General features: G+C 41.5%; 1 protein-coding gene across 3 annotated transcripts in view; it reads right to left on the reverse strand.

Annotated features, from left to right (window-relative positions):
* The window catches only part of dlg2 (discs, large homolog 2 (Drosophila)), a 1,345,388-nt gene that overhangs the window by 863,673 nt on the left and 454,109 nt on the right, over positions 1 to 27,606 (reverse strand). For all 3 annotated transcript variants that reach the window (XM_068033932.1, XM_068033931.1, XM_068033933.1), the window contains one exon: positions 23,774 to 23,938. In XM_068033932.1, coding sequence (XP_067890033.1) covers positions 23,774 to 23,938 — 165 coding nt within the window. The remainder of the gene's footprint in view (positions 1 to 23,773; positions 23,939 to 27,606) is intronic.

The raw sequence follows: 27,606 nt of genomic DNA on the forward strand, positions 1-27,606 counted from the left end.
TGGTTAAATTTTAGTTATTACTCTGTTGTGCCTGCAAACCACCAAATGTCTAGCACTTTTTTGAGAAAGACTTGGTATGAACATTTGAACGCCAGTCTTTTTTAAACTATTTATATACTATTAGTTTAAAGAAACAGCCACCAAACCAAAACTAGACTAAAATAAAATCCAATTTATATTCCCTATACCCACAACTTGTACATTTTTAATGAGTCATTAACTCTTTGTATGATTTGTTACATTTAGTGGGTATTCACAGAAGGGGAGGAGGTCCACTTATTACGGTTAGGGCCATAGGAACAGGTGTAAGCCATTAAGTTCTTCGAATCTATTCCACCAGTCAGTCAGATGATGGCAGATCTGTATAGTAACTCAACTTACCCACCTTTATTACATATCTTTTGATACCTTTACCCCACAAAAATCTATCAATCTCAGTCTTGAAAATTTCAATTGACCCAGCACCCACGGCCTTCTCGCGCAGTACATTGCTGGCCAGCTTCATCCAAAGTTCTAAATTTCAAATGATTCAAAGAAATTAACACTAGACCAAGTGGATTTTCTTATAATTAATGAACAAATCATATTTATAACAACCACATAGGTATTTTCTTCCCTAATATACTTAAACCCAGGTAGAGACAAGAATTAAATAGACTCACAGCATACTTGAAGAGGGAAAGGCTTCTTTTTTAAGTAGGGTCAATTAATATGCTGAATCGCAGACTTGTGCATAGAGGATCAACAGATTCCCACCTAAAACTTTATGGGGGCGGGGCAAGGTTAAAGCCCTCTGCTCCACCTTTACAAGTGAGAAATTTACAAAGCATGCCCCACTGCCACTCTGAACCAACAAAACAATTCCACTGCTCTGGAGCTGGTTAATCTGAAAGCTGTTTACTGCCTGAGGAAAGGGTTCGTAGTTCTTCTGCTATGAGGGATACATAACTGTGTCATGCAACAAGAAGAAACACACTGTTCCATTCTTCACAGCTCTATATTTAGTACAATGTACTGCTAAACTCCAAACAGAATGTTCTAAACACATTCAGATAAACTAAATACACATGAGTTAAACAGGGAGTATTGACCCTGACTTACACCTGCATGGTATAAATATGCCTGGAATTTACCAGCCCCAAATGTATTACAATGCACTTGTCCACATTATAGGACATCTGCTACACACAGACCCAAGACCCATCCCTTAAGTTAGATAAATTGGCCTGCAGCCTATAGATTTGGTTTAAATTATTAACCCCTGTGCATATTTTTGTACCATATACAAATTGCAAATGGGTTCATTAACATTGAAATTTAGGAACTATTTATGGAAGAAGAAAAATAATGTTGTATTGAAAATATTACTAGACTTTTATTTTACATATAACTAGGTAGAGGACTGTAGATATGCTTGCCCAATTTCTGGATTGTTTTCTTCAAGTTTCCATTTAAAATGGGCTGTTTCCTTGATTGTTAAACATGTTTCTCCAGACACATAATGAAGGCACTGAAGGGGCACAGCCATGGAAATATATCATACCAGTGAGTCAACACCTTTCAAGTCACTTAAACTTTTTATATGTTAGAATGATTTGTAACTGGGAGATTGATTAACAAAATATGAAGCAATTTAGTGACAGCTGGGACGTGTAATTTCTTGTTCCGGAGGCTGGACTTAAAAAATAGCTGGAGTGCTTCTGTCATTCTATTTTTTATCCATGTTGATGAACGATGTTGGCACAAAATCCACATTACTGAATTTAGAGAATGTATGTAATGCTTTGAACAATATCTCTGTAACAGAAATACTCACAGAAGTTATTCTGACAGATAAAGCAATTTTTACACATGGCAAAGCTGTTGAATCAGGGACAAATTAGATGTAGCACTCTGGTACTGACAGCCCCTGTGGAATAGTAAATCAACCTCTTATCTGTTTAATTTTGCATCCCCTTGAAGCAGCTTAAATTGAGGCAGTCAGTGAGATGCCATAAGATTAACTAGTAATAATCTTATAGCATCCTGGCCTTTGGAGGAGCACTTGTGCAGGCAGCAACCCTAATGTAAACTTGCCAGATTCAACAAGATCGACTTCTGGGAAGGCTTAATAATAAACTCATCTTCCCAGCTGCCAACCTTTGTGAATCCAGCTAGTTTGCATTAGGTGCAAGAAGCCTGCAGCTCATGGAAAGTGGCACAAGTACTTTTCTAAGCCCAATGTAAAAGCAACTAAAGAATACAATGATTTCAACAATTCATTCCTAAAGATTAATATATTGATCATACATTACTAAAAGAAGTGAATCAGCTACCAGATGCAAAGCTTCAGTGTTTGTGAGTGGCAAGAAAGTAAAATGAACTCCCAGAGACCGTCCTTAAAAACTACTATTGTTTGATGTGAGCCTTTGGGAGCTAGTTACAAAATGGCCTTTTCCCAGAATTACTTCAATGTTCATCTACCCAATATTTAAATACTTGTTTGTGTTCAACTATTTCTAACCAGAGACAAATTTAAAATTCATCTACCTGTGGTTAGTCTTCTTATTAAGCTGCCATTTTCACCCTGATTTCTCCCATTCTAGGTAAGTTGATGCATGGCATCTCAGTGTTAGTTGGTTTTATAAATGAATCCCTAGAGTTAGTTTCTGCTTCCATGGGCTGAATTTTACCAGCCACCCGATGCCATGGGTCGCAGCGTGGGGCCCATATAATTCTGTGGGGAGAGGCCCACCTTGAGCCCCGACATCAAGAAGGGCCCGTCACATATTACCGAGGGGACCTCGGTACGGCCCCAATGCCGCTTGGCAGCAGTGCCTTTATCTAAATATTTAAATTAACACAAATTATAAGTAAATGCACTTACCTGCTGGTGGCGGCCATCCCACACCTATTTTACGGCCACCGATCATACCTCATGCGCCTTTGGAACTCCGTATGGTGTTCCAAGGCGAGAACCTGGTTGTGGGGGGGGGGGGGGGGGGGGGGGGAAGAATAAAATTTTCAGGGCGGGAGGGATGGGGAGCGGGGAGAACACTTTTATTGGCTGTGGGGATGGTGGGAAGGGGTTGAAGGCAAATATTAGAAGGTTTGGGAGGGATGTCCAGGCAGGGAATAAAGTGAGATTTGTTCATATCGGGCAATGAAAAGACCGTTGGGGGGTTGGGGAAGGGCCTCCATCACCTAAGTATTTATTTAATAAAAACTAATTATAATGCACCTTGAAAAATTTAATTCTTCGCTAAAGGCTTGAAGCCCTTTAAAAATGGTGCCGGCGGCTGCATGGTGGCGTTGGACGCCATTGCCGGGGATGCGGCAGCCACCCCTCTACATCACCAGGGGCGGCCGCTCCAACCCCTCTATTTAAATCAGCCCCAGCGCGCATAATATTGCGAGGGATGTGCGGCGGCACTTCGACTTTAGAAGGCCGCCGCTCTCACACAGCGCCGCCACACAGCAGTGGCATGCTAATAAAATCCGGCCCCACCTTATAATAACCATTACTTACAGACTTTCTGGATCCCACTTAGGAGTTATTTCAGTCAGCATAATTGATCAACTATGTTGGAGCTTGTACAGTCAAGAAGCTCAGGTATAAGTGCAATCAACAAGAAAATTATGGTGAAATTGTTACAACTTTGATTAAAAAAATCTACTTAATGTGTTCCTCTGGGGCCCCAAATTTCTTTTTTTAAATTGAAATAGGGAAAATAGCTATTTTTGTCTTTAATGCTATGTTAACAGAGTCCCAGAAATGCAGAACTTAGAAAAGTGCAATTTGTGAGAATCATTAAGGCGTTGTAATTGTTACTTGCTCCCTCTGTGTATCAGTTGGCCCTGCTGTTAGTGCAACGGATACATGAGATGGTATAATCAAGATGATTGATTTGCAGTTTCATTAAAAATGGATGGAATTGAGATATGTGATCTTCAAAACACTGGCAAAAATTCTATATAATAAAAATAGAACTCCAATCATCATAAATCTAGACCGTTAAATTGAAAATGGATAAAATCATTGTTTCCAGTAGACACCCAAAAATCTGATACAATAAAAATGGGATTACATCTATTGAGTCACTTTAAAACAGGGGTCATGGATATGATGCCCAATTTGATAGTTGCTCTGAACTACAAAGCATGTGAATGGAAAGGCAGTTCCAGATGTTGTTTTTGTGTTCACCATCATCCATGGCCATGCAATCACTGATGCATAAAATCAAGACATCTATATTACTTGATGTCGTTCATTATTATCCACCTCTCCCTTTGCCTCATCATTGGTATCAAAACATTCAGGACTTGTGTCCTTCTTCTGGCATCCCCTGCCTAAACCTTTCTGCCTCTCTCTTCTCTTTTGAAAGACCTCAAGGCTCATCTCTTCAACAAAATTCTGGTCAACCCTCTGAAACTCTCCTTTTCTGGCTTAATGTCTGTTTTCATAGACCCTGAACCAACCTTGTATGGAGTTTTCTAACCTCAGTTGTTCCTTTCTAGCCCTTATTTCAGCCAATAAAACATTCATGGATGTATCTCAGAATGTGACAGTCCTTCCTGCTGCTGATCTCCCTTCCCCCAAGCTTATTCTTCATTCATTATTCTATTTTTTGGCTGCACTCAAAAAAGGCATGTTTCCTTTTAATTAGCTGCAGCCGCAATCTCCCTCTTAGCGATGTTAACCCAACTTCTAACCTGGCCCCATATAACATAATTTTTCCTGGAAGAAAAACAGCAATAACACCAGGCATATGTGGGCAGGTGGAAGTCCCAAACTACCACTAACTCACCAACTGGAGGTAATCCAGCCCTATGACTTCACTGGTATCATATTTTCAGAATGGTATGCAGTAGTCTGTTTCTCAAGATATGTAAATTATTTCCAAGTAACAACTGGATTTTTAACATTTGTTTTACTTTTACAAAGCAAAGTAAAGTGAATGGAATATTGTGCTTGGTTTATTTTTAAAAATATTACCAGAACTTTGTATTCGACACAGGTAACATCAATGATAACAGCAGCATTTCCTATATAACATTAACTTCATAAAGCCAGTTAGGACAAGGCTTGAATAGTCATTAGTCTTGATTGTAATGTGCGGTTTTTTGTATTTGTTCGCTGTTTCAAAGTCAAACATGATTTCGTTACGCATGATTGGTAGGGAAATAACTAAAAATGATATAAAATGCTAAAATATCACATGAGAAAGGCCAAATAAAATAAATTCAGCACGGAGAATTAAAACATAGCTTTCATATGTCTGGATATTAAATTAGATATAGTTTTTGAAACTAGTCAGTACATTTTGGCCTCTGCATTTCACTGAGATTGTTATACGATAGTTTTAATCTGCTCTTCTCAAAAACCATTTTTGTATGGTTGTTTAATTCATGTTCTGGCAAACCAGCTCCCTACATTATCATAGCTTAAACAAAACCATTCCCCATTCCAACAACAGAATCATAGGCCCATAAAAAAATTGGCATCTTCTGCAAATCATTAACCAGTTGGAAAATAAATTTTTAATCTGCACTTTACATACTATTCTAAATCTTTTCAAAAATTTGATAAAGTTTAAACAGTCCTGAGGCTGCCTTAGAGGAATTAATTTGTCAAACATGATAAAGTAATCAATCAGGACAAGTTCTCTTTAATTAATTAATTCACTTATTTAGAAATTTTAAAAATGGTACTGGAACATTTTATAGAATGTAAAGAAAAGTTATTTGAGATAGTCTATAACATAATGCATGGATATAAAACTTACTCCACAGATGAACCCTTATTTCCTTCCCTCCATAACAGCCAGCTCAACCAGATGCAAGGCAATAAATTAGCCAAACCGAAAAGGGATCAACAATGGTAAAAATATTGCACAGATTATTTAAAATGGGATGGATTTTTTGGTGCTGGTGGGGCTCAAGGCATCATGGAATCATAGAGTCATAGGGTTATACAGCACAGAAACAGGCCCTTCAGCCCATCGTGTCCATGCCGCCCATCAAGCACTTATCTATTCTAATCCCATTTTCCAGCACTTGGCCCATAGCCGATGGCGTTTCAAGTGCTCATCTAGATAATTCTTAAATGTTGTGAGGGTTCCTGCCTCTACCACCCCTTCAGGCAGTGTGTTCCAGTTTCTAACCACACTCCAGGTGAAAAAATCTTTCCTCCAATCTGGTATCAGTCCCACAAAGACCTGCTCCTGAATTTAGTGGAGATGGCTGATTCGACAAAGCCTCCATTGCAGAATGCAGGTGACCAGAAGTCTGTGCTATAAATGAAGGATCCAACAAATGAGGATACAAAGAATTCTCACGTAAAGAGCGCTCTCCAAGTGCGTGGGATTCCTCTCATGCTGAAACCATCTGAAATCAACTGTGCTCTGTGTGAGGGGCCGAGAGCCGCACATTCCCTCTCCCGCTGAGGGTGATCACTAAACCACGGGTGGTTCAGGCCGCTCGCTCCCACCGCCCCTGCTCAGTTCTCCCGCCGCCAACAGTTGATTCGTGGCTCCCGTTCCAGCCCCCCTGGCCCCCGGTCACTCACTGAGAAGTGGCCGCATCAGGCAAAAAAGGTGGGGGGATCCCCACCTTCGCCTTTCCAAGCATGATCTTGCATTGTTCCGGCACTTAAGTGGCTGGTGCCATGATCCCCGTTCCTTTAAAGACTGGGCTCGCACCTCCATGAGCTGCCAGCCAAACACAGGGCCGGCAGCTCAGCAGTATTGGCAGTGCCACTGGGAGCAGTGGATCTTGGACCCTGGCCCAGCGCTGGAGACCTGGATCTCAGGTAAGTGAGGCAGGGTTGCTGGGGTGAGTCCGGAAGGCCCTGGAGGGGGGAATGTGAGGGTGGACATGTAGTGCAGGGAAAGGAGGGTCCAGCAAGGTGGAGTTTTTCCCAGCGGGGGTCCTCCGTGCGCCACAGATTTCTCACAAGCACACAGGCGGGCTCCCCACATGGCAAAGGCATGCACCACCCCCACTCCCCCCACCATGGGGCAACCTCCTGACTTGGCGAAGGCACCCCCTTGCCAACCCCGCTACTGGTTAAATAGAGCAGCGGGTGGAAGAGGCACTTAAGTGGCTGTTAATCGGCCACTTAAGGGTCTCAATTGGCCTCTGAGGTGGAAGGCTGTTGTCGGCCTATCCCACCCCCGACAAAATCGCTTGGCGACAGGGAGGTGACAACCCTCCACCCCTTGCCTCCTGTTTCAATTCTATGGGCCCCCCCACCACCAACCTTGCCTCGGGGGGACCCAAAGAATCCAGCCCAATATCAGGGACTTGGTCTTGCTTCAAATTCTCTCTTGAAAGCAGAGACTGTACTGAAAGGTGTACAGCAAAATATGCATGAGGTGGTCACTCTTTAGACTGTAGAAGAATCAAGGCTCAGTTCCAATTTAAAATCCTCACAGCAGTCGGGTGAGAAAAGGCCATTTGACACATATTGGTATTTACAATTAACATTTATACAAATTTCTTTCAAATTGTCATTTCAGATTAAACTAATTTTCGGAAAACATGACAAATAATTAGATTTATTGTGGACTGTTATATATACACACAAGGCTGTGTGTTAGATTTTTCTGTAGTAAAGCGTATATAAAGAAGACTGTGGGCCAGAGTTTTCTGTAATAAGGCATCTAACAGCACCTGCAGTGAGTTAGACTTGCTTCTGCATTCTTTAGTTCAAAACATTTTTGCCTACAAAATTGCTGGAAGTGTGAGCTGATAATGGCACAGTGAGGGAAACAGGACATCTGAGACCAGAGTGTGATTTAAGGATTGGGAAATAAGCACAGGAAGGACTAAGAAGGAGGGTGGATCAAATTGGGTGAATTCAATGTTAAATAAGGTATTGAAAGAGATATAGAGGGAAAGTTGGATTGAGACACAAACAAGACAAAAAAGAAAAAAATCAATAAATCTCTCCTTAAACAAATCAAAACCTGAAAGAATGAGCCTCATTTGGAATACTCAATTTTCAGTGCCAGAGAGGTTGATTGGCAGTAATTAACATTTATCACCTTGTTAAAAGAGTACTTATGCTTGTAAGAACGAAATTTAAAATTCTGTGGCGAATTTAGTGGGCAATTAATGAACAAATAGTGAAATTCCAAAAAAGAGGAGAGGCAAAGGATGAGATGCAGTATGATGAAGCTCATGGTGGAACAGTGCAATTCGGACAGCAACTTTTGGATATTCACATTCAAGCCTTAAGTTGCTGTACTATTTACCCATAAATAACAGTTACCATTAGCCTTGCCATTATTTTTAAAGCAAATTCTGGCCCATTGCCTTTTTGACTCTACTGTTTAAAAAAAATCAAATAATATTACATGACCACTCCAAATCACTGTCATACCAAGCTATACCACAATCAGATAACCAAATTAAAGTAGATATATATTTTTTTTTTAAATATCAGTGAATTGCTCATGGTATTGCCCATGGTCAGCTTGTGAACACAAATTTATTTTTATACAAACTTTCTGGAGTTGGGAGACAGACTTTAGAAATTAGCTCCACAGAGTTACCTAGTGGCCAGAACCTGCAACCATATTGTGGCACCAAGCATAAAAAAATTGAGTAGGATGTGTTAATAATGGCAAATGTTGATGCAAAACCATGACCAAAAATCAAGATAATGAATGAGTTTTGCTTATTTTTAATAATACTGGTCAATCTCCTGTACCATTACATAGAGAATAAAGATTAAATGTAGACTTCAGGTGAAATGGGGTTAGTACTAAATTGAACCAGTCTATGCAGATGCAATTCAACAAATCATACATGCTGTCCTTATTTTTATACAATACTTTAATTTTACATTAGTATTTATAATTGGAAAGAAAAACTCACAACAATTTGGGAAGCAGCAAAGTAGAGCTGGTTGGGGCACAGGAGTTGCTCTGCGGCACTGACAGATTGTGTCACAAATCTGGAGCACCATAGCATCACCACTGACAGTGAGTTATTTTTACAACATGACAAATTTAGACAGCCAGTTTTCATTATTAGATAGGAATTTAGAATGGAAACATTGACAAAGGGATGCAAGTTTTTGTAGACAGGAAATGTGATGTATTAGGTGTATCTATATATGTGTGTATATATATATATAAAAAAATACATGTCACACAAAGTAAAACGTTATGATATTACATATAATTGTACATACACCATTCAAAAAAACATCTTGCTGGGACCATACATTAAATTCCAGTAACACAATTTCAGGGTTGAGATAATATAAACACTACAAAGTTTGTTCTTCTGATACATGATGTCAGTTGAACCTGTTCATTCCATTAACATAGAAACATAGAAAATAGGAGCAGGAGTAGGCCATATGACCCTTCGAGCCTGCTCCGCCATTCATGATGATCATGGCTGATCATCCAACTCAGTAGCCTGTTCCCGCTTTCGCCCCATACCCTTTGATCCCTTTAGACCCAAGAGCTATATCTAACTCCTTCTTGAAAACATACAATGTTTTGGCCTCAACTGCTTTCTGTGGTAGCGAATTCCACAGTCTCACCACTCTCTGGGTGAAGAAATTTCTCCTCATCTCAGTCCTGAAAGGTTTACCCCGTATCTTTAGACTATGACCCTGGTTCTGGACTCCCCCACCATCGGGAAGATCCTTCCTGCATCTAGCCTGTCAAGTCCTGTTAGAATTTTATAGGTTTCTATGAGATCCCCCCTCACTCTTCTGAACTCCAGCGAATATAATCCTAACCGACTCAGTCTCTCCTCATACGTCAGTCCCACCATCCCAGGAATCAGTCTGGTAAAAATTTGCTGCACTCCCTCTATAGCAAGAACATCTTTCCTCAAACAAGGAGACCAAAACTGCACGCAATATTCCAGGTGTGGCCTCACCAAGGCCCTGTATAATTGCAGCAAGACATCCCTGCTTTTGTACTCGAATCCTCTCGCTATGAAGGCCAACATACCATTTGCCTTTTTTACCGCCTATTGAACCTGCATGCTTACCTTCACCGGCTGGTGTACGAGAACACCCAGGTCTCGCTGCATATTCCCCTCTCTCAGTTTATAGCTGTTCAGATATTAATCTGCCTTCCTGTTTTTGCTACCAAAGTGAATAACCTCACATTTATCCACATTATACTGCATCTGCCATGCATTAGCCCACTCACTCAACCTGTCCAAATCACCTGGAAGCCTCTCTGCATCCTCCTCACAACTTACCCACCCACCCAGTTTTACGTCATCTGCAAATTTGGAGATATCACATTTAGTTCCCTTATCTAAATCATTAATGTATATTGTGAATAGCTGGGGTCCTAGCGGACCCTGTGGTACCCCACTAGTCGCTGCCTGCCATTCGGAAAAAGACCCATTTATCCCTACTCTTTGTTTCCCATCCGCCAACCAATTTTCTATCCATCGCAATACACTACCCCCAATCCCATGCGCTTTAATTTTACATGCTAATCTCTTATGTGGGACTTTGTCGAAAGCCTTCTGAAAGTCCAAATAAACCACTCCCCCTCATCAACACTACTAGTTACAACCTTGAAGAATTCTAGTAGATTTGTCAAGCATGATTTCCCTTTTGTAAATCCATGCTGACTCTGTCCAATTCTACCACTGTTCTCCAAGTGCTCTGCTACAAAATCTTTGATAAGGGACTCGAGAATTTTCCCCACTACAGACGTCAGGCTGACTGGTCTATAACTTGCTTTTCTCTCTCCCTCCCTTTTTAAATAGTGGGGTTACATTAGCTATCCTCCAATCTGTAGGAACTGTTCCAGAGTCTATAGAATCTTGGAAGATGATCACCAATGCATCTACTATTTCTAGGGCACTTCCTTAAGGACTCAGGGATGCATACCATCAGGCCCTGGGCATTTATTGGCCTTCAATCCCATCAATTTCCCCAACACCATTTCTCTACTAATACTGATTTCTTTCAGTTCCTCTCTCTCGCTAAGCCCTGTGCTCCCCAACATTTCTGGTATGATATATATGTCCTCCTTTGTGAAGACAGCTGGGGATGTGATAGAAAGAGAAAGATGGGTGTATTTGCAAAATTTTTTTAATTCTTTCACAGGATATGGGCATTGCTGGCAAGGCCAACATTTGTTGCCCAACCATATTTTCCCTTGAGAAAGTGATGGTAAGCTGCCTTCTTGAACCACTGCAGTCCATCTGGTGCGGTTACACCCACAGTGCTGTTAGGTAGGGAGTTCCAGGATTTTGATCCAGTGACAGTGAAGGAACGATGATATATTTCCAAGTCAGGATGGTGTGTGACTTGGAGGGAAACTTACAGGTGGTGGTGTTCCCATGCATCTGCTGTCTTTGTCCTTCTAGGTGGAAGAGGTTGCAGATTTGGAAGGTACTATCGAAAAAGGCTTGTCTAGTTGCTGCAGTGCATCTTGTAGATGGTACACCGTACTGCCACTGTGCGTCGGTGGTGGAGGGAGGGAATGTTGAAGGTGGTGCATGGAGTGCCAGTCAAGCAGGCTGCTTTGTCGTGGATGAGGTTGAGCTTCCTGAGTGTTGTTGCAACCGAACTCATCCAGGCCAGTGGAGAGTATTCCATTCTACTCCTAACTTGTGCCTTGTAGATGATCAGGCTTTGGAGAATCAGGAGATATCAATGGACTGGTCAGGTGGGCAGAAAAGTGGCAAATGGAATTCAATCGTGACAAGTGTAAGGTAATGCATTTGGGGAGGTCAAACAAAGCAAAGGAATACACAATAAGTAGAGGATACTGTGAGGTGTAGAGCAAGTGAGGAACCTTGGAGTGCATGTCCACAGATCCTTGAAAGTAGCAGGAGATTGATAAGTTGGTTAAGAAAGCATATGGAATTCTTTCCTTTATTAACTGAGGCATAGAATATAAGAGTAGGGAGGTTATGCTGGAGCAAAATAAGACAATAGTTAGGCCACAACTTGAGGAAAGTGTGCAGTTCTGGTCACATCTTTATAGAAAGGATGTAACGGCACTAAAGAGGGTACAGAGGAGGTTTATCAGAATGTTGCCAGGACTGGAAAATTGCAGCTATGAAGAAAGTTTGGATAGGCTGGGGTTGTTTTCCTTGGAACGCAGGAGGTTGTGGGGAGATTTGATGAGGTGTACAAGGTTGTGAGGGCCTGGATACAAACATACAAATTAGGAGCAGGAGTAGGCCACTCAACCCCTCAATCCTGCTTCGCCATTCAATAAGATCCTGGCTGATCGGATTGTAACCTTGACTCCACATTCCCACCTACCCCTGATAACCTTTCACACCCTTGCTTATCAAGAATCTATCTACCTCTGCCTGAAAAATATTTAAAGACTCTGCTTCCACTGTCTTTTGAGGAGAAAGTTCCAAAGACTCCCGACCCTCTGAGAGAAAACATTTTTCCTCATCTCTGAATGAAATGGGCGATCCCTTATTTTTAAATAGTGACCCCTATTTCTAGATTCTCCTACAAGAGGAAACATTCTTTCCACATCCACCCTGTCAAGACCCCTCAGGATCTTATATGTTTCAATCAAGTCGCCTCTTACTCTTCAAAACTCTAAAGGACACAAGCCTAGCCTGTCCAATCTTTCCTCATAAGACAATCCACCCATTCCAGGTATTAGTCTGGTGTCATTCAGGCCCCCACCTGCCAAGAATGAGGCACATTAATTTTGGCACATGGATATTAAACTTCAAATTGTTGCTGAGAAGAAAGAGGGCCTATTACAAGGAATTGCCAGGCCCCTAGCCAGAAAGATGTTTTTTGCATACTAGCAGACAATGTTGGAACAAAGGAACTAGTCCCTGCTCCCAATACACAGAAGACGTGGTCAGATCAGTTTAGTCACATGACTAACTGGCTGTTGCAGAATTTTGAACTGAGAGTTTTAAATTGGCCACAGAGAATTTGAAGGCAGAAAGCTCCTGGCTCCTAGATTGAGAACATCTCTCTCCTGTCTGCTCTCATCTCTTTCTCACCAGCTTTGGAATCTATTAAAGACACATGAATCTCAACAGAGAAAAGTCTCCGACAGTGAAAAAGGTTTAAGAATAATACTGGGCCCCAACGAAAAGCTAGAATTACCTACAAGCAAGAACTACCTACAAAAGGACTCTGCAGAGAGCACGAAGCACAGTAACAAGAAACTTCAGATATTGCCTCAAACCTCTCCACTTTTTCTTTCTGTTCTTTTCTGTCTCTATTTGCATGTACGTATGGCATATGCATGCTAGCATGGGGTGTGGCGCGTATCCGTAGGCGTTAACCAAATTAGAGTTTTTAGTTTAAGTTTAATAAATTTCACTTTTCTTCTTTAAACCAAAAAAGCCTGTTTGTGCTCATTGCTTTGCCTTATACTTGGAAAGCGGTGAACAAGGATTCACCAAGGGGGAGCTCAAAACATGGTGTTTAAAATTAAACCCTGTTAGAGCAAGACCAGGTGAAAGCTGAAAGGGACCCCTAGATAACTTTCTCACCTGGTCATAACACTAGTAAACTTTCTCTGAATGACTTCCAACTCATTTACATCCTTCCTTAAATAAGGATACCAATACTGTACACAGTACTCCAGATGTGGTCTCACCAATGCCCTGTATAACTGAAGCATAACCTCCCTATTTTTGCATTCAATTGCCCTCACAATTAACGATAACATTCTATTAGCTTTCCTAATTACTTGCTGAACCTGCATATTAACCTTTTGCGATTCACGCACTAAGACACCCTCTGCATCTCAGAGCTCGGCAACCTCTCTCCATTTAGATAATGATTCTTTTTTTTAATTCTTCCTGCCAAAATGGACAAGTTCACACTTTCCTCATTATACTCCATTTACCAGATCTTTGCCCACTCACTTATACCACCTATATCCCTTTGCAGCCTTTTTATGTCCTCTTCACAACTCACTTTCCTACCCACCTTTGTGTCATCAGCAAATTTAGCAACCAACCTTCAGTCCCTTCATCTAAGTCATTTACATAAATTGTAAAAAGTTGAAGCCCCAGCACTGATCCCTGCAGCACACCACTCATTACATTTTGCCAACCAGAAAATGACCCATTTATGCCTACTCTCTGTTTCCTGTTAGCTAGCCAATCCTCCAGCCATGCCAATATGTTACCCCCAATACCATGAGCTTTTATTTTCCACAATACCCTTTGATGTGGCACCTTATCAAATGCCTTCTGCAAATCTAAATATAGTACATCCACCAGTTCGCCTTTATCCACAGCACATGTTACTTCTTCAAAGAACTCCAAGAAATTGGTTAAACATGATTTCCCTTTCACAAAACCATGTTAACTCTGCTTGATTACCTTGAATTTTTCAAAATGCCCTGCTATAATGAATTTAATAATAGTTTCTAACATTTTCCCTGTGACAGATGTTAAGCTAACTGGGCTGTAGTTTCCTGCTTTCTGTCTCCCTCCCTTTTTGAATTAAGGAGTTACATTCACCTGTTAAACTCCAGAAAGCTTGTTATGGAAGGATAATGCTGGAGCCTATCTTTACTCAGTTTCACATTTATTGTGCAAAGTAAAAGTATTAAAAACATGTAGCTCCTCACTCAAAACCCTCAGTCAGTGTCTGCTTTTAAGTGTTCAAGTAAGACCCCAATTAACACACTCCACCTGCACATAATCAAACAATTGATACACAATTAACAGATTAACAGAACCTTCCCTGAATCTGGGGAATTTTGGAAAATTAAAACCTGTGCATCAACTATTTCACTAGCCACTTCTTTTAGGACCTTAGGATGAAGTCCATCAGGACCTAGGGACTTGTCAGCCCGCAGCTCCAACAATTTGCTCAGTGCCACTTCCCTGGTGATTGGATTTTCTTGAGTTCCTCCCTCCCTTCCATTTCCTTATTTACAGCTATTTCTGGGATGTTACTTGTATCCTCTGTAGTGAAGACTGATACAAAATAACTGTTCAATTCATCTTCCATCTCTTTATTTTGCCTTATTAATTTCCCAGACTCACTTTCTGTAGGACCAACATTCACTTTGTTAACTCTTTTCTGTTTTAAATATCTATAGAAACTCTTACTATCTGTCTTTATATTTCTAGCTAGCTTTGTCTTGTACTCTAATTTTTCACTGCTTATCAATTTTTTAGTTATTCTTTTGTTACAACCGTGGCAGGAGCAACACATTGTCAATTCAGTCCCATCAATCCACAGGTTGCAGCATATTATCAAAGTTTTCCCACCCAACCAGTAAACAGCCAAATTAAACACTCTAGTAACCCCAATAAAACAGACCAAACCAGGTATCTTTTAGACAACATCAAATTAACCATGAAAACTAAATCTTAAACACTATTAAGATCAACCTATGTCTAAAGACCTTATAACTTCTGACTTTAATCTAACTTCCACATTCACACACATACACTCAAAAATAAGAGTAGTTAACCGGTTTTAAAAGTGGTGTTTTTAAAATTAGCTGTTTCTTAAGAATAAATAAATAAGTAAGTCTTGGTGGGTTACATTCCTGATGCATGAGGTATTCTAATGTAAAAAATAAACAAATGCTATTCGAAGTCTTTACATGGATGTGATGAAATTGTCCGTTCTTAATAGGCATTCAAAGCACTTCAGCTGCAGTAAGCATGAACACTGGCAAATTCCAGAAAATACAAGCAATCAGTCAAGAGAGATTCGATCTTGAAGCAAATACTTCCTGGCTTGGAAGTAAAGAAAAGGAATTGTACTACCTTCAGCAATACAAATGGCCTCTTAAAAGAGAGTTTTTTTCCTCCTCAACAGGCAATTAACTCAGCCCATAGTTCCCTGTAGAATTTTTTCTGAGAGAGAATAAACAGCTCCTTTCTCCAGTAGCTTCATTGTTTGCTGGTTCAGACCAGTTTTGCCAGTGTTACACACAGTCAAATCGAAACATTATACCATGTGACCTTCTACTGTGGCCTAGGTAACAAAAATGTAGCTGTGGCACACTGTGCCCCCAGAAATCCAAAACTTTTCTCCCTGTCTTAAAGGCACACTGTTTTTAACAGAATATAAAGGCACACTGTTTTAATCCGAGGAGAAAAATAATTACAGTTCTGTAACACTTTGCTTTTTTTTAAATTCTGTCCAATCTTTTGACCTGCCACCCATCTTTGTGCAATTATATGTTTTTTCTTTAAGTTTGATACTATCTTTAACTTTTTTAGTTAACCACAGATGGTTGTTTGTCATTTATATAGATGACATAGATGACTATGTGGGGGGTAGGATCAGTAAGTTCGCAGATGACACAAAGATTGGCCGAGTAGTTAACAGTGAGGTGGAGTGTCTTAGGTTACAGGAAGATATAGACGGGATGGTCAAATTGGCAGAAAAGTGGCAGATGGAATTTAACGCTGAAAAGTGTGAGGTGATACACTTTGGAAGGAGTAATGTGACACGGAAGTATTCAATGAATGGCCTGACACTGGGAAGTTCCGAGGAACAAAGGGACCTTGGTGTGTTTGTCCATAGATCTCTGAAGGTAGAAGGGCAGGTTAATACAGTGGTGAAAAAGACATTTGGGACACTTGCCTTTATCAATCGAGGCATAGATTACAAAAGCAGGGAGGTCATGTTGGAGTTGTACAGAACTTTGGTAAGGCCACAGCTGGAGTACTGTGTGAAATTCTGGTCGCCACTTATAGGAAGGTTGTGATTTCACTGGAGGGGGTGCAGAGGCGATTCACCAGGATGTTGCCTGGGATGGAACATTTAAGCTATGAAGAGAGGTTGGATAGGCTTGGGTTGTTTTCACTGGAGCAGAGAAGACTGAGGGGTGACCTGATCGAGGTGTACAAGATTATGAGGGGGATGGACAAGGTGGATAGGGAGCAGCTGTTCCCCTTAGTTGAAGGGTCAGTTACGAGGGGTCACAAGTTTAAGGTGAGGGGCGGGAGGTTTAAGGGGGATTTGAGAAAGAACTTTTTTACCCAGAGGGTGGTGACGGTCTGGAATGCCCTGCCTGGGAGGGTGGTAGAGGCAGGTTGCCTCACATCCTTTAAAAAGTATCTGGATGAGCACTTGGCACGTCATAACATTCAAGGTTATGGGCCAAGTGCTGGTAAATGGCATTAGGTAGGCAGGTCAGGTGTTTTAATGCATCGGTGCAGAATCGATGGGCCGAAGGGCCTCTTCTGCACTGTATTATTCTGTGATTCTGTGATCTCATCGAATGGTGGAGCAGGCTTGAAGGGCTGAATGGTCTACTCCTGCTCCTAAGTCCTATGTTCCTGTGTAATGTTCTCCTTAATCAGCACTGCTACCCCACCTCCTTTCTTTCCTTCCTTATCTTTCCTGAACTACTTGTATCAGCAATATTTAGTACCCAGTCCTGCCTTTTTTCGAGCCAAGTTTCAGTTATTGCCACAACATCATATTCCCACATGGCTGTCTGCACCTACTGCTCACCAACCTTACTTACCCATACATGCACAGTAAACTTAATTTAGACCCTATTTCATTCCCTTTTACTCTGACCCAAGTAATACCATATAATTTCCTACTCTAGTGCCTTTTTTTTCTCCCAATTCTCTGTGCAGCTTGTTTTTCCTCACTAACATTAACTCCTGGTTCCAAAACCCCTGTAACACTAGCAAATCACGCCACAAAGACATTGGTCCCAGCTCTATTCAGGTGCAACCAGTCCACCCTGTACAGGTCCCATCTCCCCCAGAACTGGTCCCAATGTCCCAGGAATCTAAAGCCCTCCCTCCTGTACCATGTCTCCAGCCATGCATTCATTTGCTCACTCCTCCTATTTCTGTACTCACTAGTGCGTGGTACTGGGTGTAAAAAGAAAATGTTGTATTTATATAGTACTTTTCATGATCATCGGACATCTCAAAGCATTTTACAGCCAATGAAGTACTTTTGAAGTCTAGTCACTGTTGTAATGTAGGAAATGCAGCAGCCAATTTGCACACAGCAAACACCCACAAACAGCAATATGATAATGACAAGATAATCTGTTTTTGTGATGTTGATTGAGGGATAAATATTGGCCAGGACACTGGGGATAACTCCCCTGCTCTTCTTCAAAATAGTGTCATGGGATTATTTACATGTACCCGAGCAGGCAGATGGGGCCTCGGTTTAACATCTCATCTGAAAAACAGCACCTCCGATAGAGCGTACTGAGGGAGTGCTGCCCTGGAGTGCAAACCTTGATTTTTGTGTTCAAGCCCTGGAGTGGGACTTGAACGCAGACCTTATAATTCAAAGGCAAGAGAGCTATCAACTGAACCACAGCTGATACCACAATCTGGAGATTACTACCCTTGAGGTCCTGCTTGCTAATTTCTTTCCTAGCTTCCTAAACTCTGCCTGCAGGACCTCATTCTTCTTTCTACCTATGTCATTGGCACAAATATGGACCACAACTGCTGGCTGTTCACCCTACCCCCTCAGAGTGCTCAGTAGCTGCTCAGTGACATCCTTGACCCTGGCACCAGGGAGGCAACAGACTATATAATAAAAGAAAAATACTGCAGATGATGGAAATCTGAAATAAAAACAAAAAATGCTGGAAATACTCTGGCAGCATCTGTGGAGAGAGAAGCAGTGCTAACGTTTCAGATCAGCGACCTTTCATCAGAACTGGCAAAGGTTAGAAATGTAATAGGTTTGAAGCAAATAAAGCAGAGGTGGGGCAACAGGTAACAAAAGAGAAGGTGTTGATAGGAGGGGGGAGGGTGAACACCCAGCTGTCTTTCACCACACCATTAATACACCCTTTGCCTTTGCTCCATGACCTTCTGGTCAGTTATTCTCTGACCCTCTGTCCTATCAACACCTTCCCTTTTGCTATCTTTTGCTTCATAAGACAGCCCGCCCAATCCAGGTATTAGTCTCGTAAACCTTCTCTGTACTGCCTCCAATGCATTTATATCCTTCCTTAAATTACACAGTACTCCAGATGGTGGTCTCACCAATGCCCTGTATAGCTGAAGCATAACCTTCCTACTTTTGTATTCAATTGCCCTTGCGATAAACGATAATATTCTTAGCTTTCCTAACTACGTGCTGTACCTGCATACTAACCTTTTGCGATTCATTAACTAGGACACCCAGATCCCTCTGCAACTCAGAGCTCTGCAACCTCTCGCCATTTGCATAATATGCTTCTTTTTTATTCTTCCTGCCAAAGTGGACAATTTCACACTTTCCCACATTATACTTCATTTACCAGGCCTTTGCCCACTCACTTAACCTATCTTTATCCCTTTGTAGTCCACTTATGTCCTCTTCACAAGTTACTTTCCTACTTATCTTTGTGTCATCAGCAAATTTAGCAACCATACCTTTGGTCCCTTCATCCAGATCATTTATATAAATTGTAAAAAGTTGAGGCCCCAGCACAGATCCCTGTGGCACACCACTCATTCTATCTTGCCAACCAGTAGATGACCCATTTATGCCTACTCTCTGTTTCCTGTTCGCTAGCCAATCTTCTATCCATGCCAATATGTTACCCCCGACACCATGAGCTTTTATTTTCCACAATAACCTTTGATATGGCACCTTATCAATGCCTTCTGTAAATCTAAGTACAATATATCCACCAGTTCTCCTTTATCCGTAGCACATGTGACATGTAACATCTTCAAAGAACTCCAATAAATTGGTTAAACTTGATTTCCCTTTCACAAAACCGTGTTGACTCTGCCTGATTACCTTCAATTTTTCTAAATGCCCTACTATAACGTCTTTAATAATAGCTTCCAACATTTTCCCTGATACAGATGTTAAGTTAACTGTAGTTTCCTGCTTTCTGTCTCCCTCCCTTTTTGAATAAAGGAGTTAAGTTCGCTATTTTCCAACCTAATGGAACCTTCCCCGAATCCAGGAAATTTTTGAAAATTAAAACTAACGCATCAACTGTCTCACTAGCTACTTCTTTTAACACCCTAGGATGAAGTCCATCAGGACCCGGGGACTTGTCAGCCCACAGCTCCAACAATTTGTTCAGTACCACTTCCCTGGTGATTGTAATTTTCTTGAGTTCCTCCCTCCCCTCCATTTCCTGACTTACAGCTAATACTGGGATGTTACTTGTATCCTTAATAGTGAATACTGATGCAAAATATCTGTTCAATTCATCTGCCATCTCCTTATTATCCATTATTAATTCCTCAGACTTACTTTCTATAGGACAATGCTTACTTTGTTAACTCTTTTCTTCTTAAAATATCTATAGAAACTCTTACTATCTGTCTTTATATTTCCAGCTAGCTTTGTCTTGTACTCTAATTTTACCTTCCTTATCAATCTTTTAGTCATTCTTTGTTGTTTTTTATATTCTGTCCAAGCTTCTGACCGGCCTCCCACCTTTGCGCAATTATAGGCTTTTTCTTTAAGTTTGATACTATCTTTAACTGTTTTAGTTAACCACAGATGGCCGGTCCCAGCCTAGGAATTTTTCCTTCTCATTGAAATGTATCTATTCTGTGTATTCTGAAATATCCCCTTAAATGTCTGCCACTGCATCTCTATTGACCTATCCCTTAACCTGATTTGCCAGTTCACTTTAGCTTGCTCTGCTTTCATGCTCTCATAATTGTCTTTATTTAAGTTTAAAATACTAGTCTTGGACCCACTCTTCTCTCCCTCAAACTGAATGTAAAATTCAAATATTATGATCGCTGCTACCTAGGGCACCTTAACTATGAGGTCATTAATTAATCCTATCTTGTTGCACAATACCAGGTCTAATATAGCCTGCTTTCTGGTTGGCTCCAGAATCTATTGTTCCAAGAAATTATCCCCAAAACATTCTATGTACTCCTCATCTAGGCTACCTCTGCCCATCTAATTTTTCCAGTCTGTATGTAGGTTAAAATCCTCCCATAATTATCGCTGTACCTTTCTGACAAGCTGCCATTATTTCTTCCTTTATACTCTGTCCTACCATGTGGTTACTGATAGGGGGCCTGTACACATCTCCCATGACTGACTTCTTGCCTTTATCATTTCTCATCTCTGTCTCCAGTCTCCGACTCCAGGCTTTTGGCATGCTATTTAAACCTCCGCTCCCACCATGCTCCTCTCTCTCTCTGGTCTCTCCACTAACACTCGAACACAAGACTCAGAATATGACTGTAATGTAATTCATTGTGTTGCAGCATTTTTCTAGTAGTGTGAGGTCATAGATGTTATACTGCAGAAAACTTGCTGTTGAAAGATCATGCTGGAGCTAATCTTTGCTCAAACTTGCATTTATTTTACAAAGCAAAAAGGTATAAACATGAACTCCTCACTCAAACCCTCACCTAGTTTCAATGTCTCCTTATATATACTCAAGTTCCTAATTAACACCCTCCACCTGCATATGATTAAACACAATTAACAGAGGTGATTTTGAAATGTTTGCACTGCACTTCAGCAGTGTAACAGTAATCAGTGCAAAACTGATGTTTCACCTGAATAACATTAAATTTTGAAAATAATTCCAAGTGATGAACCACCTTTAAGGTTCTAATGACAGAAAGAAATGACTGCAAACTACAACTGACAATTGAAATATTAGATAATCTGAATTTGAATTCACCATCAAAGCCTCTGGTACTGTTTTATTCCAATTGGTCAATCTATCATGGGATGTGAGCGTCTCTGGAAAGGCCAGCATTTGCTGCTCATCCCTAATTGCCTTTGAGAAGGTGATGGTGAGCCACCTTCTTGAACTGCTGCAGTCCATCTGGTATAGGTACACTCAGTGCTGTTAAGAAGGGAGTTCCAGGTTTTTGATCCAGCGACAATGAAGGAACGGTGATTTAGTTCCAAGCCAAGATGATGTGTGGACTGGAGGGGAACTTGCAGGTGGTGATATTCCCATGCATCTGAGGCCCTTGACCTTCTAGATCGTAGAGGTCGTGCTTTTGGAAAGTGCTCTCAAAAGGAGATTTGGCAAGTTGCTGCAGCGCATCTTGTAGATGGTACGCACTGCTGCCACTGTGCACCGGTGGTGGAAGGAGTGAAGGTTTAAGGTGGTGGATGGGGTGCCGAATCAGCTGGGTGCTTTGTCCTGTTCTTGGGTGTTATTGGAACTGCACTCATCCAGGCAAGTAGAGAGTATTCCATCACACTCCTGATTTGTGCCTCGTAGATGGTGTACCGGTTTTGGCGAGTCAGGAGGTCAGGATTCTCAATGCAACTCCCTCCTGACTGCATACTACTGTGCCGCCACTTCTAGTGGCTCTGTCCTGCCGGTGGGACAGGACATAATCAGGGATGGTGATGGAGCAGCCTGGGACAGTGACTGTAAGGTATGATTCGGTGACTATGACCATGTCAGGCTGTTGCTTGACTGGTCTGTGGGACAGCTCTCCCAATTTTGGCACAAGTCTCCAGATGTTAGTAAGGTGGACTTTGCAGGGTCAACTGGTCATTGTCGGTCTGGTGCCCGTCCGGTTTTATTCTTTTATTTGACTTTTCTGGTGCATGACTTAAGTTGGAATTATTAGGAGTTGATTGCATCCTATTAGCTTTTAATAATGTTTGAAAAAAATTATTGGCAGTTGGAGCCCTATAAGTTGAAGCACACATGCTTGGAGCTCTGATTTCCTGATTTGACATCAATGCTATCAAGCAGGAAAATTGTACCCTGTTTATTTACACCATTCCAGAAATTGGAACAGTAACGAATTAAAGATTCATTCTTAATTTCTGTGGAAAGGTGATCAACCTGAAATGTTAACTTTGGTTCTCTCTCCACAGATGGTGTCTGATCTGCTGAGTATTTCTGGCATGTCTGTCTTTGTTTCAGATTTCCACAATCCACAGTATTTTGTTATTGTATTCATTCTCGAGTCTAGCTGTCTTTTTTTGATGTTTTTGTCTGTTCATTCTTTTTTCTTTTATTTTCTCTGGGAAATATTAGCAAACTTTTTAAAATTTAAATCGCATGCGAAATATCTTCTTCTTTGGCCTCCTTATCTCGAGATACAATGGATAAGCGCCTGGAGGTGGTCAGTGGTTTGTGAAGCAGCGTTTGGAGTGGCTATAAAGGCTAATTCTAGAGTGACAGACTCTTCCACAGGTACTGCAGAGAAATTTGTTTGTCACAGTTGGCTCTCCCCTAGCGCCTCTGTCTTTTTTCCTGCCAACTACTAAGTCTCTTCGACTTATAGTGTTGCTTATTTCAGTTTACACTTGTCTCTCTCAGGCTCACCAACACTTTAGCAGTTTTACTCAGCAGTGCACATGGCAGTGTTGCTGCTTTGCCATTCCCCAGCTGCCTGAGGTTGAGCAGGTACAGTATCCTTCTGATCTTTTAGTTAACATCTATACTGTCGAGTAAGCTGTTGGAATACTGGCTGATCAATGTATTCTCAGGTAGATGGGGAAGGGCGGATTGCCAGCACTACACTTATGTGACTTATTAAAATTAAACCATCAGATGAAAACACAGCATAACCAAACATAATTATACAATGAAAAGGGTAACAAATTATTTGAAATGTATTAATTTTGCACTCTTTTTCTTTGAGAGACAAGGATGCACAATGCACAAATATAACAAAATAATTTATTTCAAATTAACCCATTATACAGTACCAAACAATTTATATTTCATCTTGGCAGAAAACTTGACGTACTTTTTAAACAAATTAGTTTGGACTAAAATGTAAGATTTGGAGTGTTTAGTTGACTTTAGTGCTGAATATACCCTCAGCTGATTAAAAAATCCTAAACACATCAAAGGCATTTTGCACCAGGAACAATATTTGTTGTTCTGATTCTGAACCAAGTGATTATTAAAGGTGGACTAACCTTTAATGGAGAAATGTGAGCATGTGACACATATCCAAGGATATTCTCAACCTGCGATAAGTTCTTCTCAGACACATGAACAAGCTCAGGACCTTTAACTTCATTGGTTAGCCGTGGTAAGCTGTAATCATGTGGTGGTGTATCCTCATCTTGATAGTCATACTTCTTTAAAAAAAGAGAAATAAATAAGTAAGAAAGCACTGGAAGTTCACCTTCAATTTCGATTCTCAGCTTTTTTGCAATAGATACAATAAATGTAATGGTCACTGCCTCAACCACTTCCTGTGGCAGAGCTTTCCATGTTCCAGCAAGCCTCTATATAAATAGTTTCTCCGAACTTCACTTATAAATTCACTCTCGAGAGCTCATTTCTCCATTTCCCTTCCATCTGTTGCTCCCACTTCATTATAATAGCACACAGTGCTAAAGACAGTAAAAGAGCCATTTATATTTGTAAGTGCAATGGTAAAATGGCTGTCTGCAGTAACAAGATAAAAATGGCTTCAATGATTCCTGCAGCAGCTGATTTGCACCTGTTTTAGGTGACTACAGGTGCCCGTGTGCATGAAAAGTTAGTCGGCATTTGAAGAGAGCCACTAAAAAAGCACGATTCCATGAATCTCGCAACTGTAACTTGAGGTTAGGAACATAGGAAACATAGGAAATAGGAGCAGGAGTAGGCCCTCCGGCCCCTCGAGCCTGCTCCGCCTTTCAACTTGATCATGGCTGAACTTCTACCTCAATGCCATTTTCCCACACTATCCCCCTATCCCTTGATATCTTTAATATCTAGAAATCTATCAATCTCTTTCTTGAACATACTCAATGACTGAACCTCCACAGCCCTCTGGGGTACAGAATTCCAAAGATGCACTACCCTTTGAGTGAAGAAATTCCTCCTCATTTCAGTCCTAAATGGCCTACCTCTTATTCTGAGACTGTGCCCTCTGGTTCTAGACTCCCACAACCAGGAGAAGCACCCTTCCTGCATCAACCCTGTCCAGCATTGTAAGAATTTTGTATGCTTCAATGAGATCACCTCTCATTCTTCTAAACTCTAGAGAATAAGGCCCAATCTCCTCAATCTCTCCTCATCAGACAATCCCGCTATCCCAGTAATCAGTCTGGCGAATCTTCTTTGCACTCCCTCTATGGCAAGTATATCCTTCTTGAGGTAATGAGACCAAAACTGTACACATACTCCAGGTGCGGTCTCACCAAGGCTCTATACAATTGCAGCAAGACTTTTTTACTCCTGTACTCAAATCTGTTGTATAAGGGTCTGAAAGGATTAATGTTTGGGACAGTGTGAGTAACACCTCCCACTGTGATGATATCAGAGTTCACATGTGGTAGAGACCCAAGAAGGGAAAACAGCATCATGTCAGCAGCCAGCTAGACCTGCTTAAGAGGAAGTGTAAATAGTTCTTGTAATGTTATAAATGAGTTATTGTTTAAAACCTTACAAAGATTCATTGATTTCTACAAGCTAGAGGAATCAAACCTATCTCCGAGTAGCAACAATATACAACAAAATCCTCTTACAATAAAGGCTAACATACCATTTGCCATCCTAATTACTTCCTGCACTTGCATGTTAGCTTTCAGTGACTTATGAACAAGGACACAAAGGTCCCTTGGGACATCAACACTTCACAATCTCTCACCTTTTAAGAAATACTCTGCATTTCTGTTTTTCCTACCAAAGAGGTTAACTTCACATGTTTCTACATTATATTCCATCTGCCATGTTCTTGCCCACTCACTTAGCCTTTCTAAGTCCCCTTGAAGTCTCTTTGCATCCTCCTCACAACTCACATTCCCACCCAGTTTTATGTCATCAGCAAACCTGGAAATACTACATTTGGTACCCACACCCAAAATCAGTAATATAGATTGTGAATAGCTGGATCCTCAGCACTGATCCTTCCGGTACCTCACTAGTCACAGCCTGCCGACCTGAGAATGACCTGTTTATTCCTACTCGCTGTTTTCTGTTCGTTAACTAATTCTCAATCCATGCCAGTATATTATCCCAAATCCCATGTACTCTAATTTTGCTTACGAAGCTCTTGTGCGAGACCTGGTCGAAAGCCTTCTGAAAATCCAAATACACCGCATCCACTGGTTCCCCCTTATGTATTCTGCTAGTTACATCCTCAAAAAACTCAAATAGGTTTGTCAAACATGACTTCCCTTTAATAAATCCATGTTGACTCTGCCCAATCCTACCATTATTTTCTAAGTGTCCAGTTATCACATCCTTTGTAATAGATTCTAGCATTTTTTCTACTACTGATCCTTTCCTTTTGACCTCCTTGTCTCGAGACAATGTGTAAGCGCCTCGAGGTGGTCAGTGGTTTGTGGAGCAGCGCCTGGAGTGGCTATAAAGGCCAATTCTACAGTGACAGACTCTTCCACCGGCGCAGCAGGTAAAGTTGGTTGTCGGGGCTGTTACACAGTTGGCTCTCTCCTTACACTTCTGTCTCTTTTCCTGCCAATGGCTGAGTCTCTTTGACTCACCTCTCTTCAGCCCGCCTTTATAGCTGTCCACCAGCTCTGGCGATCGCTGGCAAGTGACTCCCACGACTTGTGGTCAATGTCGCAAGATATCATGTCGCGTTTGCAAATGTCTTTAAAGCGCAGACATGGACGGCTGGTGGGTCTGATACCAATGATGAACTCGCTGTACAATACATCCTTGGGGATCCTGCCATCTTCCATGCGGCTCACATGGCCAAGCCATCTCAAGCGCCGCTGGCTCAGTACGGCATACATGCTGGGGATGTTGGCTATCTCAAGAACTTCTGTGTTGGAGATACGGTCCTGCCATCTGATGCCAAGGATTCTCCGGAGACAGCGAAGATGGAATGCATTGAGACGTCGCTCTTGGCTGACATACATTGTCCAGGCCTCGCTGCCGTAAAGCGAAGTATTGAGGACACAGGCTTGAAACACTCGGACTTTTGTGTTCCGTGTCAGTGCGCCATTTTCCCACACCCTCTTGGCCAGTCTGGACGTAGCAGCAGATACCTTTCCCATGTGCTTGTTGATTTCTGCAGAGACAGGTTGCTGGTAATGGTTGAGCTCAGGTAGGTGAACTCTTGAACCACTTCCAGAGCGTGGTCACCGATATTGATGGATGGAACATTTCTGACATCCTGTCCCACGATGTTCGTTTTCTCGAAACTGATGGTTAGGCCAAATTCGTTGCAGGCAGCCGCAATCCTGTCGATGAGTCTCTGCAGATACTCTTCCGTGTGGGATGTTAATGCGGCATCATCAGCAAAGAGGAGTTCCCTGATGAAGACTTTCCGTACTTTGGTCTTCACTCTAAGATGGGCAAGGTTGAACAACCTGCCATCTGATCTTGCGTGGAGGAAAATTCTTTCTTCTGAAGACTTAATTGCATGAAAGAGCAGCAGTGAGAAGAAGGTCCCAAACAGTGTGGGTGTGAGAATACAGCCCTGTTTCACACCACTCAGGATGGGAAAGGAGTCTGACGAGGCACCATTATGCTGAATTGTGCCTTTAATATAGTCATGGAACGAGGTGATAATGTTTAGTAGCTTTGGTGGACATCCAATCTTTGATAGTAGGCTGAAAAGACCACGTCTGCTCAAGAAGTCAAAGGCTTTAGTGAGCTTCTGGAATCTGTTTAAAACGACTCGAGCGAAGGCTTTCCCCACTGTGCTGAGCAGGAAGATTCCACGGAAGTTGTTGCAGTCACTGAGATCACCCTTGTTCTTATAGAGGGTAATGATATTGGCATCGCGCATGTCCTGTGGTACTGCTCCCTCATCCAAGCACAGGCAAAGCAGTTCATGGAGTGC

This window comes from Heterodontus francisci, chromosome 6 (genome assembly GCF_036365525.1).
Source record: "Heterodontus francisci isolate sHetFra1 chromosome 6, sHetFra1.hap1, whole genome shotgun sequence".
Lineage (NCBI taxonomy): Eukaryota > Metazoa > Chordata > Chondrichthyes > Heterodontiformes > Heterodontidae > Heterodontus > Heterodontus francisci.